We start from the raw sequence: 15,041 nt of genomic DNA, 5'->3' as shown, positions 1-15,041 counted from the left end.
GCCGACCACGAGAGGTGGAGGGGTCGAGAACGACGACAGCCACCGACCTCTGCGAGTTAGGGGGATTGTGCAGTCTTTCATTTCAGCGTGTCATACAGAAAGACAGACAGACAGACAGACAGACAGACAGACAGACAGACCAGAAAGAGAGATCGGACAGACAGACAGACAGACAGACAGACAGACAGACAGACAGACAGACAGACAGACAGACAGACAGACAGACAGACAGACAGACAGACAGGCCAGGCAGATAAAGCAGATCAGAGACACAGAAGTATACAGACCAGACAGACCATACGGAGACACACAACAGACAGACAGATAGACCAGGCAGAGACAGACAGACAAACAGACAGACGGACGGACGGACAGACAGACAGACAGACAGACAGACAGACAGACAGACAGACAGACAGACAGACAGACAGACAGACAGACAGACAGACAGACCAGGCAGATAAAGCAGATCAGAGACACAGAAGTATACAGACCAGACAGACCATACGAAGACACACAACGGACAGACAGATAGACCAAGCAGAGACAGACGGACAGACGTATCAGACAGACCATACAGAGACAGACAGACCGACGGACACAAGTAGACTAGGCAGAGACAGACAGACAGACAGACAGACAGACAGACAGACAGACAGACAGACAGACAGACAGACAGACAGACAGACAGACAGACAGACAGACAGACAGACAATACAGACACACACATAGACAGGCCGACAGACAGACGATACAGAGAGACAGAGAGGCCGACAGCCCATAGTAATTAATCACTGCAAGTACTCACATGTGCTCTCTCGCAATTATCAGAACTTTGCGAACCCCGCAAGCGTCGACCAAGCTGTAGCGCCACATCGAGGCTGCCGTACTCTAGGACACCGCGGGACTTCGCTTTCGAAACCGCATTCGGCGAGTTCAATTTGCGCTCGCAGGAGAAGCCACGCGGTTGAAATACCATAGGAAATGCCGCGCCATGTCAGCCGCGGTCACGCTGAGTCACGATGTTCTTACGGTTGGCGCCACGCGCTGCCAATCTGATAAGACACCAAAGCTAAGTGACTCGCCTGTCCGTTTATGATCTGTTGCTGACTCTCGCTTGGGTCCAGTGGAACTAACAGCGGATCCCGTTGAATGAACTCTCTCCGACGATAGTAAACCTGAAATGAACGCGCCCATAGCCTTGCACGACATTGGAACAAGAATGCCTGGCGGAAGCGATACAGTTTGGACTATTCACGCGAGTCTCACTTTAACATGGCGACAGCCTTCGTCAAGGCGTGGATATAGTCCGGTGGACACGTTGTCGCGCAGACATGGCGGCGTTTGACGAGCGTTGGCACAGCCAGCGAGGGGATAGAGCATGCCCTGTCTCACGCCGGAGTCGCCTGACCGGAGTGCATCGCGTGCTCTCTTGTCTGGCCGGCGGCATGCTGGGCTACCGCTCTTAAGGTACCTGCTGCCGTAGCTCAATAATTTGGGAGGGGGTGGGGGGCGAAACAGACTGACAAAAGGATGAATATGAAACTATTTGCCAAACTGGCCAGGAATGGTTGAGCAATTCATCAGACGTAGCCAAAAGGCCTACGGAAAGGGCGCCCTAGAGGAAAGAACTGTGCCCAAGTGAGTCCAGCGTTTTAGGGAAAACCGTAAGCACCCCAGGGACGATGCAGGATCGGGACATCTCTCCACCTAGCACGAGGAGAAAAGCTTCCAACATGCGCGTTTTCTTGCATTCAGTGACCGCCAAAGGTTTGTGAGAATGATACGAGAAGCACTTCGACTGAGAAAGTCGTTCGTCTGTTAACCGGATTTTGATTGAAAATGTGAGAACACGAAATTCCTGCGCCAATATGGTGCTGAAACTGGTGGCACCTAAGTTGCGACGGAAAGAATGTTCGATTCATTGGAAAACTTCGTACAACGGCGATGAATTTTTGCTGAAGAGTCGTCCCCGGCGAGGAAACTTCGATTTACGAATACGATCGACCGTCGAGCTGAACTTTGACCAGGTTGCGCCAAGGACGAGAATTTGTTGCAGCTCAAAGCTCGAGTCACGCTACAAGCGCGGTGCAGAGTCCGAATGTCTCTCTGACACAAGTAGCGGCAGCAGGCACATAAAAAAAAAAAGAAATACGAGAAGAGGCTATTCGCTCTCCAATACCGATGTCACACGGGGCACTTTCGATCGCAATATCCGGATCTTATTTCTCTATCGTGATCGGTTCGTCAGCGCATGATGAGGATGGGAGCCAATCCCGATCCAGAAATTAGATCCGCATCGACTTAGATCGCGATCGAAAAAGCCCCCATGCGAATGCGGTATTAGACACGCAGTACTGCCAAGTTCTTTGCTGGAATACACAGCAAGTGTCGCAAGTGCATGTTATGGATCAACTCCCGTGATGCCGCGTGCGTACTCACTTATTGCTGAGGCAGCTGGCTATCGCATTCGTCATGGCGGTGATCTCGGCGCGATCCTCATCCGTTACCACGTAAACCAGAGCAGCCAGAGCTGGTTCCATGACGTGCGCTACCATGTGCAGGCAGTAGAAAGCGAACGCCTGTCCGGTCGCCGACCTGACGGTTGGAAGGACGGCTCATGTTCAAAGACGCTAATACGAAAAAAATTTCAATGTATCAACCAATCAGCACTTTAATTCATTTTCAGTAGGAGGAAGCGGAAATAAAACTAAACGCTACTGATGAATGACCCTGCCCTTTTCGTTTCCCCATACACAACAGATGGCATAGCTGACATCATATGTCCTGTGCGTTTAACAAAAATACAACATACACGTCATACATATAATTTCAATGAATTTATCAATTCCTTGAATGGTCGATCAACAGATTTATCTCCCTAAACGGCCCAAAGCAACACATCGGGTGCAGGAGAATTGAATTATGGGGTTTTACGTGCCAAAACCACTTTCTGATTATCAGGCACGCCGTAGTGGAGGACTCCGGAAATTTCGACCACCTGAGGTTCTTTAACGTGCACTTAAATCTAAGTACACGGGTGTTTTAGCATTTCGCCCCCATCGAAATGCGGCCGCCGTGGCCGGGATTCGATCCCGCGACCTCGTGCTCAGCAGCCCAACACCATAGCCATTGAGCAACCACGGCGGGTGGTGGGTGGTGCAGGAGACGCCTGATCTCCTGTTTAATTCTGACCACTACAGGTTCCTGTAGCCTGCGGATAAACCCGGTGCACGGGCATTTTAACATATAGTTACTAGTCTGACTCAACGGACTAACGGATCTGGCGAGGGAGAAGACGAGGGTGAGAAGTTCATCGACCTAGGCAGCCAATAGAGTTGGCAGTCAATCTGCCCACCCATGCAATATTGGTCTATATCATTCTATAGAAGCAAAGGGTGCAGGAAACCTGGCGAGTATCCAACCTCACGCGGTCGCACTCAACCTTACGTTGAGGTGAGCTTCGCCAGAGCTGGAAATTCTGCGACTGAGATCGGCATCTCGTGCGGCAGTCTGAGATCGAGCGAAGCCAAATTGTCGGGTGAACGTTTTCTGCGGCGGTCTGTAGGTGCACATCTGAATCTCATGAACCGATGAGCTGGCGGTATTTAGTTGAAACCTTACTCGGACATCAATTTCTACATTTTTTTTAAGATGACGTCCCTACTCCATATTTAGAGGTAGTGTACCTCAGCTATATCAAATCTTGATTTCGCAGGTTACAAAGCTAAAAACTACTGAAGGAGCGTTTCCATGAAGCAGCCCGCGTCAGCGGCGCCGGAACACATTTACGTAGGTCTGTGCATAAGATATATAAATACCTAAATTCGATCACCATAAGGGACGCAACCACAACCCCGAAAATACGGTCGAAGTGAGGTAGCTGCCAGCAACTCTAAGCTGAGGTGAGGTTTCCTGAAAGCACCCGACATCATGCGACGACACGAAAGTTGAGTGAGGGCGTCAAATCTGATTCGAGACTGATTTGAGCCTTGGGTGGTTGAGGTCGTCTGCACATCTTTGGCGAGCTGCGACATCGCCTCAGAAATATTTGACGTAGCAAGCTGTTCCAAAGACGATATCTCGAAGAACCGTCTCTGTGCTTAGTGGTTGCGCTCCGCTGGATCTATAAGATGTTCACCGCCATGGTATGTTGGGTGTCCCAGCTAACGTTAGCCAAGCTAGCTCTTCAAAAGAAAGGGGGGCTGGAGGGGGGCGGGGGTTGAACAAAAACATGGTGCCAAATAGTTCTGACAACCGATCACCGCAAGTATTATAATTGAACTCATCATCATGCTTTCTTAATGTGTTTTTTTTTCTATGAGCAGCTTGGCTAACGTCAGCTAGGACATACGGTTGGCATCAATCTACCACATGCGCATCAGATGGCAGAGTAGGGAGGCACTTAAGGCAACTTCCTGCTGTCCACTGTGCTAAGGCATGTTAAAATAAATAAGAGGCCATAGGTTGTCTCAGGTGCTCAGTGTGTTGAACCATAGAACTACAGAAAGTTAACGAAGAAAACAGATCCCTTGCGTCATCGTGTTCCTCTTGTGTCCGTGATTTGTACGCTTGTCCTTTCATACGGTGAACTTGTGAAATGTTTCTGCAGATCTGCCGGAAATTTTTACAGCGAAGTTTGATGGGCGAAGTCACCCGGACTTCGATGACCGTGGCTTCTGCTGGTTTCTGCTGCTGTCTTGCTGATAAGCTCGCATACAGCAGAGCACTTGTATAACCAATCATGTTATGCCATACGTAGCTCAGTCTTTACAACCACTGCAGATGGGCTGGTTGCCGGCTCTCGTATGTACGAAATTACATAGTGAAAAAAAAAAAAAACGGGACCCAAACATCCTCAGTGCAAAAAAACACGTGCCTCGAAGGGCATTATTTCTTCATTAAAGCAAACTTCTCTACGCATTCTTTCTCCGGCGTTCGGCAGGTTGCTTTTCGAAGAACAACGTGGATCGGTCCTGACGATAATAAATTAGTAAACTGGGCTGATCACGGAGTTGACGTGACGCAAAGTGGAGCAACCTTGCGAGACAAAGTAATCGGCCACCGCGATCGCGCGGATTGCGCTGTCTCCCGACATGTATGCACTATACCTCAGCGATCTCGGGACACAGCGTTAATCCGCGATCACGTGGATCGCGTGGTAAACATTTCCGCGTGTCGCCGATTTGCCGGGCAGGCACGCAGTCGCTGTTTCGTAAAACGCATTGCAGGTGTAAAGATTTACGCGTCATTTAATTAACCCCTTGACGAAAAGCTTCGCATCGCACAGATTCCAAAATGCACTTTGGATCTGCGTAATTCCTTCGTTTCCTTTTTTTGTTTCCCTTTCTCCCTCAGAACGACACGAACGACGCACCCGGTAGAACCCGCCAACGATGGCTCCACGAACGGGGCGACCTGCTCGAGCACGTTCCAGCTGGTCCACAGGAACAGGTTTGGCACGGCCATGTGCTTCCACACCGACGCCAACGCGGACTTGAGAAGGCGCGATTCCAGCACGCTGGAGTTCCTCGCGTACGGAGTCTTGGCCTCGATCGCGTCTCCGAAGGCGCTGGTGCTGACGCCGGCGAACGCCAGGTCCTCGACCTGAGGCCGCGAATAAGGGCCGAGACAATGTGGTAAAAATGTAATTAGGGTTTACGCATACGGGTAAAATTAGATGAGGGGGTTTTACGTGCCAAAACTACTTTCTGGTTATGAGGCACGCCGTAGTGGGAGACTCCGGAAATTTTGACCACTTGGGGTTCTTTATATAACGTGCACCTAAATCTAAGTGCCACGGGTGTTTCCGTATTTCGCCCCCATCGAAATGCGGTCGCCGTGGCCGGGATTCGACCCGGCGACCTCGTGCCTGACAGCTCAACACTTCATTTAAGTCATTTAACCGAGTACCATAGCCGCTAAGCAACCACGGCGGGTATTTACGCATACGGTGCGTCGCTTTTACGAAACAGCAGATAAATTTAGGTCGCGATTAAGTTACAAGGACCGCACAAACGAGCGATGGAGCGAAAAATATTAGGCGCTAAATCAAACGACAGGAAAGCAGCGGATTAGAGGGCGAGCGGGGGATAGCCGATATTCTATAGATGGCTCGTACTGACGTCATCATAGGTGCCATGTCTGTGACCCAGCACGGTGAAAAGCTGCGCCCTTGACGTCACGTGTAAGCTATCCATAGTTGACACCGAGAGAAATGGGCCCGGACAGGCCGTGTAATGCATAGGGCAGATTACCGGTGGCCTATCGAAGTTACAGATTGGCTGCCAAGAAATGGGAAGCGCAGTCGAGAACCATGTAGGAAACTAGGTGGCATGATGAAATTAGGAACTTTACAGGCACAATGAGATAAGACCAGCTGGTGCAAGAAAGGAGAAATCGGAGGTCGATAGGAAAGGCTTTAGTGCTCCATTGGGCATACAGAGGCTCGTTATTATTATTATTATTATTATTATTATTATTATTATTATTATTATTATTATTACTGGTAGTAGTAGTAGTAGTAGTAGTAGTAGTACCAAATTTATCGTAGAGCAGAGTATGCTAATCTTTAGCTTTTCCATATACGCATTACCGTCTACGTAATAGCAAAATATACACTGGAAACGTAAATGTGGCTTCACCACCAGTGGCGACATCGTGCAACGCGGAGTTCAGTCAGCGTAGTGTATTATTGCAGAGTACGTGGACCTCACCAGCAGGCGTAAAAGTACCGGAAACGACATATTTATTAGGGGTACGTTCGAATAGCCAAATTTACGAATCGAATCGAATACGAATATTCGTGAAAAAAGAAAACAACCTTCGGATACCGAATCGAGTACAAAATATCTTCTGAATTGTAAGCAAAATGACATAAACTGCGCGTGGGGTCCGTGTAAGCAAGAAGGACAAGAAAAATAAGAAAAAAAGGGGAGAAAGCAAGACGGCTTGCTTACACTGTATAATGGATTAAATTCCGTCAACTGCAGAGCTCGTACATCAGAGGCAACCGAAAGTGATCATTCATCATTAAACAACATCATTCAACAACATCATTCAGAAAGGTCACTACATGTATCTGGTCTGCAGACTCCAACAAGTGTCGTTATCCCATGTATTAAAGAGGAAACAGGTCGAGGGATCGAATCCCGGCCGCAACGGTCGCATTTTCGATGGGGGCGAAATGCAAGGACCACGTGTACCGTGCATTGGATGCACGTTAAAGAACGCCTGGTCGCCAAAATTAATCCGGAGTACTCCACTACGGCGTGTCTCATAATCATGTTTCGTTTTTGGTATGTAAAGCTGCAGAATTAAAAAAAAAAAAACTCGGTGCTCTTTCACTCTGTGAAGAAAGATGGCCAGCGAAGCTGTCTATGTGGGCCCCTTAATGGCGAACTGCACCTCCGCCGTGGGTCGGCCCGGCATTGCCCTATCTCCAGGATCGGCCCACGTATGGGGAGTTTTTTGCTTACAACGGCACGAAAATTTCCTTGGAAGGTAGAGGTATACAGTTTCGCTGTAAAGCAATATATCAGAACGTGAATGAATATCCAAGAACTTAGATTAGTGAATTCTTGAATCAAGTACGAAACTGAATCGCAAGGAGCACTCGATTCCTATTCCAAACATTCCAAACTTCTAATCTCAAAATAAATTCCAGGGTTTTACGTGCCAAAAGCATGATATGATTATGTGGCACTACGTAGTGGGGAACTCCGGATTATTTCTGACCACCTGGGGTTCTCTAATGCACCTAATGCACGATACACGGGCGCTTTTTGCATTTCGCCTCCATCTAAAAGCGGCCGCTCTGGCCGGGATTCGATCCCGCGCCCACGGTCTCCGCAACGCTGTGCCAGAGCCACTACACCACCACGGCGGGTATTTCAAATCTTCGCACACCTCCAACAAGTATTATTGTGTAGTGGTGTTGTTGGTTTGACGAGAACCGTTACGCAACACGACAAGCTCAAAACAACTTGACGCAATTGACACGCTCGGCGACAACAGCCATGCAAACACGAAGGCTTTCTTCGCGCCATGGTCTAACAATGTCCCACAAGATTTCGCTACCAGCGATGCTACCATGCGCCCGTCTGTTTTCATGTCGTGTGTTCGAGTACTCTGTAAATGGTATATGGTTTCACAGAGAAAACTGCCCCTGAACATGCTACAGTTTACGGAATACGTATACACCGCAAACGTCAACGGCAGCAGCAGTAGCACTGGTAGCTAGAACCGCCTCATCACGCTTTCAACTGTTGCGTCATTGTTTCAAAAAATTGAAGAAGGGGAAATAAACGAAGATGCAGCTCTGGACACTGGCAAATTTCGCCATACTCTCGATTTCGCCATCCTAATTGTCAGCTCTGATTGGATCAGAGGGCTGTTACGCCTTCTCTGGTTACCTCGAAATGCCGCAATTAGAACATTTCAAAGTATGGCGGAACTTGACCACGTCCAGAATAGCATCCCAGGGGGGAGCATGACGTCAGGCAGCTGGCCTCGTCAAGCCAACCACCTTAGACGCCGCCCCTCCCTCCTTTCGGGGCATTGATTCGGGAAATAGGCCCTCAATGGTTGCCGGAGTTTTCAAAGCATTGTTTCGTTCATTACCGGTTTTAGTGACGACCTTGTCACGATCCCCCACTCGCCGCTATACTCTCCGCAGCGAGCTCAAAAATTGCCGCTTGCCTACCACGTGACGAGGGCCTATTTCCCATGAGCTCTTCGTTTATCATTTTTTTTTTATGACTAGGCTTCAAATTTGCCACGTGATGCTTTCTACTAGCATTTTTTCCTTCATCCATGGTTAAAGGGAAGAGTAGCCTAACACAAGTCCTTCGCCAGCAACTTACGGTTGATCCCAGCGGGACCCGGATGTGGATACCTGCGATGCTACTCCCGGACAAGTAGGTTCCTCCGGTATTTATTATTTCTGTGTTGTGCTAAAGAAAGGTCTCCGCTACGCGATAGCTATTTTCGCATGGCCTGACCTCATGGCTCACCTTCTTAACGACCACGGGCGTTGTCTCGGTGCCACTGCCGTGGTTCGCGGACACCGCGTCGGCAACCGCCGTCACCATGGCGTTGTGCAGCCACTGCCTCAGCTGCAACAACTCGACACTCTGAACCACGCCTGCGACGACCATTAAGTCTATGGTGTACCTGCGAAAAAAAAAAAGGGGGGGGGGACAGCAAAACCTTCTTTGTTTCGCAAGATCGTCACGTTCATTACCGTTTACGGTATTGTAGATTCGATTTCATTGGGCATAGCTATTTGAAATGTTTCAATCGGTTTTGGGAATTCCTTGCAGGCCCATAGACATTTTCGTCGAAAGCCGTAGAAAACAGGGCTTTCTTTATAGCAGACTCAAGAGTCACGTGAGTCTATTGCCATTGCAATGAGTACAACGATGGTGATAGTTGTGTAGATAAAAAGCCACGGAATGCTTGACAGAGGTCTACACCTCGCTTGGAGCACAGCTAGGCAGCAGGGTGCCCCTAAGTTGTAGCTTCCGCTACAGTCTACTGAATAAATAATGTGCAGTAGCGAATATTTTGAGTAGATATATACAGCGCGAAAAGCAGTAAAACAATTTTAAAAGCATGTTGTTACTCGTCGAAAACGAAACAAATACACCCGGCAAAATACATGTTGAAATTTAACAACCTGGCGCGAAAACATTTCTTTTCAGAAATCACAAAGTGTTTAGTACGCTTGGAAACACGTGTTTTGCCATTCGTTGACCGTAGTTTGTCTTTGAGAAGTAGCTTTTCCCCATACCTTTGGTACGTGCGCTTATTATGTGTTATGCACGTGCGCGTGTTATGTATAGCACAAGGTAAAAAAAAATGCCCAGCAAACTTATGCCGCTTTGAAAAACCACAACACAAATTCCGGCGAAGCGTGCTTCAAGATAAACAGGTTTCCGGTTCCTGAGGAAAGCTCTCTCGCCGCCCTCGTCCACGTGGTGGAACGAAACAAACTTTGCTTCCCCAAACCACCCGCCCAACTTTGCGTACCCAATCCGTCCCCTGCCCAGTGGGAAGCTGCTCTTTCCAGCACAGTCCCGGAAGGCTAGAGAAAGCTGATCGACCGGACCTGCCGGATGGCAGCAGCAAATAAGGCCCTGGACTAAGGGGTCCACTCTCTGGGATTAACGAACTAAATTCTAAATAAAGTATTTTTACTACTACTACTACTACTACTACTACGCCATGCGGGTGCATACGACTTCGAGGGTAATGCTGAGCCAAAGCTGTTGCACCGGCAGCAGCGGGTTTCAGCGAAAGACAACTGACAATTAACGCACTCAGATTACCTTTTCCTAACTTGAAACTGATCTTTCAATTTGAAATCGATCTTCAGTGAAAGTTTTGAGCACAACGAATACTGCAACGCCGTTGTGCAGCACGTCTTATATGTTTATCTTTATATGTTTATGATCATACGATCGCGCATAACGTTAGGCGATGATACGTAATTTTGTGAGCTATTTGAAAAATTAAAATCGTCTCAGTGCTTTTTATGCCTCTCGTTTTATGCGGCATAGTTTGAGAGCTACTATTAGCGCATATTTCTTGTTTGCCCGTCATTTACTTGAGAGATCTTCCTGAAACTTTCTTTCTCCTTAAGTACTGTAAAGTCAATAATGGAGGCGCTACTAAACTTGTCTGCTTAAAATGTTAAACTCGTCAAAAACCTCTACAACGAGAAAAAAAAGGAAGGCTGAGTCAATTAGGCCTTACAGCCATGGCTTAAAATTGTCCCGGTGTTTCGAGTTGTCCAATAATTCGCTTTCGCGCTGTGATCTGCTAGCCTCCTGGTCAGCTCCAATGCTAGAGCGACCACCTCGTAAAGGCGTTGGTACCGGACACGAATCCCTGACTAGGATGATTTCTTTTTTTCTCAACAGCAAATCGTTCTTTCTGAGAAACCCGTACGGGGGTGTTCCTTTGTATCTTCGCGCTACACATGCATCGCGCCGTCCACTCAGGCGTGGGAGTTTCGCTCGAGCGCAGAGGAGACCCCCGGTGACCACCGCTCACTGCCTGTCCGGAGGCTTGAGCAGCGTGCTCTTCATGCTGGCGTCGTTGAATTCCACGGCAAGCGAGTGCGCCACGCTGGGCCGGATCCTGAGCACAGCGCTCAGCCCGTAGGCGTAAGCCAGCTCGACGTGCAGCGCCAGCACCTGGTCTGCGGACGTGGGCGCGCTCGGAGGCGGGTCGAACAGGAAGAGGTCGAGCGCGCGCATGAACTGCCTCAGCGCGTTGTGGTTCGACCTCCCGGAGCTGCCGAGGGCCCTGCAGTCGCGCAGCAGCGCGGCGGCCTTGTGGCGCGCCCCGGAGCTGCGGGAGAGTGCGTAGCGTTCCGCGACCAGCCCCAGCCTCAGGTAGGCGAGCACGAACTCCTGCGCGCGCCGGAAATAGTGGCCAGCATCGGAGACAACGTATAGACGGATGACAGGACAGATTCAAGCCCGAGCAATGTAGCACGTCTGGAACAGTCTTGCAGACGTCACTGCGACGTGACGCCCCTTGGCGTCGATAAGAAAAATGCTAAGTACGTGCCGTAGTTTATTTTCACAGTCTGCTTGTGCTAACCTACGAAAAGCACAATCTTGCTTACGTTGAGAGCACAGTGACAGCGTGACTACGCTTTCTTGTGCTCGGACGACCTTCCCGTCGAGTTTCCAAGCTTCCTGCTCAGCCGGGATCTTGTTTGGAAAGCAAAGTGGCTTGCCATCGCTTCTGACCTCGATGCTCCCTTCGTGAACCTATCTTTGACGGCTTCGTCGGAATTGGAGCGAGACTTGAGATGGCTGCCGTCCGCGTAGCCGTCTACATTTGCGTCTACGGCGGGTACTGGAACATAGCCACAGACAAGCTGCAGAGCATGACGTTACGAAGAGATCGCGGCACAGCCGTCCCACTCCGTACCAGTAAAAACAATAATCATAATGAAATAAAACGACGAAAAAACAACAACAACAATACTTCATTGGCTTAAATCTTCTCGGAAGGGAAGATTAAAAAATACGTGGCCACCTTTTCAAAATTACTTCGCGAAGATTGTTGTCCGAAGATGCGAGACGCGACGATGGAAACAAGCCTGCATGAATGTATATAATAACGTTAGGCGGACTAGTTCATCCCCACGGACTCATCCTGTATGGATATTACCAGCACCAGATACAATTGGACACAAGTGGGACAAACGGGAACCACAAATGTGTCTTCTCCTTGCGTACCATTCGTTTTTCCGTAGGTAACTTGAATAACGTACTCAACGCAGTCCTAAGTTATTTGCTGGCCTACAGAATGCCTGTTTGTTTACCAGTATACAACATGTCTCTCTCTGTAGGGTGTGTGTCGAAAAATCCACTCGCGGAAGCAAGTGCTTTTTATTATTATTATTATTATTATTATTATTTAACTCCACGCACTTCCGAGAGTTCTCCTACGGACTGTGTATACACCCTATACGGACGGAGTCCGCTCGTGCCCCGGCAGGATGAATGCATAATTCAGAGCATAGTGTACGTGTCGGTCATAGCAGTGAGCGCTTATATCCGCTGACGATCTCTCTTCTCACGCACCTTGGTCATGATGCTTTGGCCGAGCCCACCGGCAGAGCCGCCGACGAGCTCGCCGAAGCGTCCGCACACGTATTCCTCGAAGTTGCGGCACGGATCCACGACCGGGTTCAGCGTGTCCCAGAGGTAGTCGGCTGTGGCCAGGCACCCGGGGGTGTAGCAGACGCTGCCGTCGTCGCGTTCTGGCGGCGGAAGCGGCAGCGAGGTCGAGGGTTCGTCTCCCCACAAGAACGCGACGACCACGAAGGGCAGCACACCCGCGACGAAGCCGGCCAGGGCGCCGACGCACCACACCGCCGCCACAATGCGCGGGGAGGACTGATCACGGATCGCCACGTTCTGCGGCTGCGGCGATCGAGACAAATGCGAACAGTCACATGGCGTGCGCGCCCGCATATCGTGACGCACTGTTTCGAACAACCGCCAGCTGTTCCAAGACGCGCAGAAATTGCCAGCGGCGTTGATTCGAATGTGGATTTTACTCCGAATTTTCGCCGTGATGCTCCGTATGAAGTCTTCGGCGGGTGCAAAGTCTCGCAGCGAGCCGGGATGGCTGACGGTTCGATGGCGTTCTCTTTACGTGAGCCTTATGCCGGAGGCAGCAATCTCAAGTTTCGGAGACGCAGTGAAGCGAGAGGCAGCAGGAAGCGCTCACTCCCCGCTGCCGGCGCCTTTCGTCACGCCAAGGTTGAGACAGCGAGTGCTAGCATAAATCGATTGAGATCTGTTCATATACTCGCCTGAGCGCGACACGCCAAGCTTTTAATTTAATTAATAAGTAGACGTTCACTGCAATTTATACGGCCTTGACGCAGTTGTCTAATACTTTACTATCTCTATCAATGCTTTACCATCCGGAAGAAACTGCGACTTCTTTATTATTATTATTGCCATGGAGACTTGCCTTAAAGTATGATGTTTGGCATGTATTATATGTGTGCTTTATGTCTCTGTTGTATATACATTTAGGCAGTGTATTCTGGTTTCTGGTATCATATTCCCAGTGATAGCAGCTGGTCGCGGCACTGCAGCGGAGCCGGCTCGCAAGCTTGGGCAAGTTCCTATTAAGTACTGTGTGCTTCCGTCACTGAAGGGGACAGTTTGTACACGCCGCACCCGGCGGGAAGTACGGCCAGCTCCAAGTACTGGTGAAAGCCGGTGTATATACCGGCATGGCCCGCAGCCTTCTAAGCACAACGTCATTCGCCCTAGTGAGGTGGCGGGGGGAGGGGGCAGACACACGGTGGGTACGAGCCTCCTGGCTTTGTTCGAATGTAAGATGCCTCAATCTGGGGGACGCTACACAACGTAAAGCTATTTCAAACTGTTTCTATACCATTTCTGCAATCAGCCATCCACAATTGGTCAAAAAAAAGAAAATTTAGGGCGGCGCGCGCGCGAGAGAGAGAGAGAGAGAGAGAGAGAAAGAGCATGATACAATTTTATTTATCCCATCTGAAAGGAAAAGGGGCTGCGAAAAGAAGGCAAGCGAGGTTATCCTACTCGCGGTAGGCCTGCTCTACAACCTCAGCCCACCTCAGGATAAAACTTCGCTTTCACCGAACTTCGCCACTGCGCTAGCTCGGCCGCACTGGTACCCGCTCCACTTCTGCGTGCTCCTCGCCTCTTGTCAGCCAGTTAAAGAGGAAAAATCTGTCAAGGTAGGCAATGGTACTCGCTTTGAAAGAAAGCAAAAGTGACCTTTTATGAACGAAGATGGCATTTGATTAGGTGGTTCAAACAACGCTGCCGGTTACCGCCCAACGCTTGCGTCGGAGGTTACGTAAATTTGACGCCTGGAGACTGGAATAAAAACAGATTTGAATGGTTTTACGCTATGGGTCCCCTGGCTGCTGCCTAGGTACTTTAATCAATTAATCGGTTGGTTGGTCGGTCAGTCACTCAATCAATTATTCAATCTTTATTATTCGTGAAGCGCATTCATACACATCATGACGTATCTCATCACGTATATTACGTACGATCTAGTTGATCTGCAGGCAGAACGCGCTCATTCCGAGACAGCAGTGACAACAAGCGTTTGCCACTGAGGCTTCGGTGCCCGAGGTTCCATAGGCTGTCGACACACCATCGAGATTGCGGTATAAGGAACTGATCTTGCTGTTCTCATGTGCGGGCTGATTCGCTTTGTTTTCGGTGGGTGAATATGCCCTCGTACGATGGTGTTTGCTACCTGAAGTGGTGTACCTTACTTTCAGAGGCAGGTCCTTCCTTCCTTTTGTACACGGACGTAACGCAGTATGACGAACTCTTACATTCCCGGCTGATATTCGTGGCAAAACCACGTTATGTTAAGACAGCATACCTGAAGTGGATCCGGCGAAGTCGCAGCCTGTTGGATATGGTCCGTGTCCACAAGCGGAAACTCTGAAGCCAACTCTGACATTGACCCTCTTCTTCTGCTGGTAGTCTTGG

General features: G+C 49.5%; 1 protein-coding gene across 1 annotated transcript; it reads right to left on the bottom strand.

Annotated features, from left to right (window-relative positions):
• Nucleotides 1-2,365: 2,365 nt before the first annotated feature.
• Nucleotides 2,366-9,161, bottom strand: LOC142560431 (uncharacterized). Its single transcript, XM_075672544.1, has 3 exons — nucleotides 9,015-9,161; nucleotides 5,378-5,607; nucleotides 2,366-2,598 (listed from the first exon to the last, which is right to left on the bottom strand). Exons 1-3 carry the CDS (start codon nucleotides 9,156-9,158, stop codon nucleotides 2,439-2,441), a joined length of 534 nt encoding a protein of 177 aa, XP_075528659.1. The 5' UTR covers nucleotides 9,159-9,161; the 3' UTR covers nucleotides 2,366-2,438.
• Nucleotides 9,162-15,041: the final 5,880 nt, after the last annotated feature.

Source organism: Dermacentor variabilis, chromosome 10, assembly GCF_050947875.1.
Source record: "Dermacentor variabilis isolate Ectoservices chromosome 10, ASM5094787v1, whole genome shotgun sequence".
Taxonomy (NCBI): Eukaryota; Metazoa; Arthropoda; class Arachnida; order Ixodida; family Ixodidae; genus Dermacentor; species Dermacentor variabilis.
The sequence above is the reverse complement of the archived record's forward strand: the minus strand, read 5'-3'. Positions and strand labels throughout refer to the sequence as shown.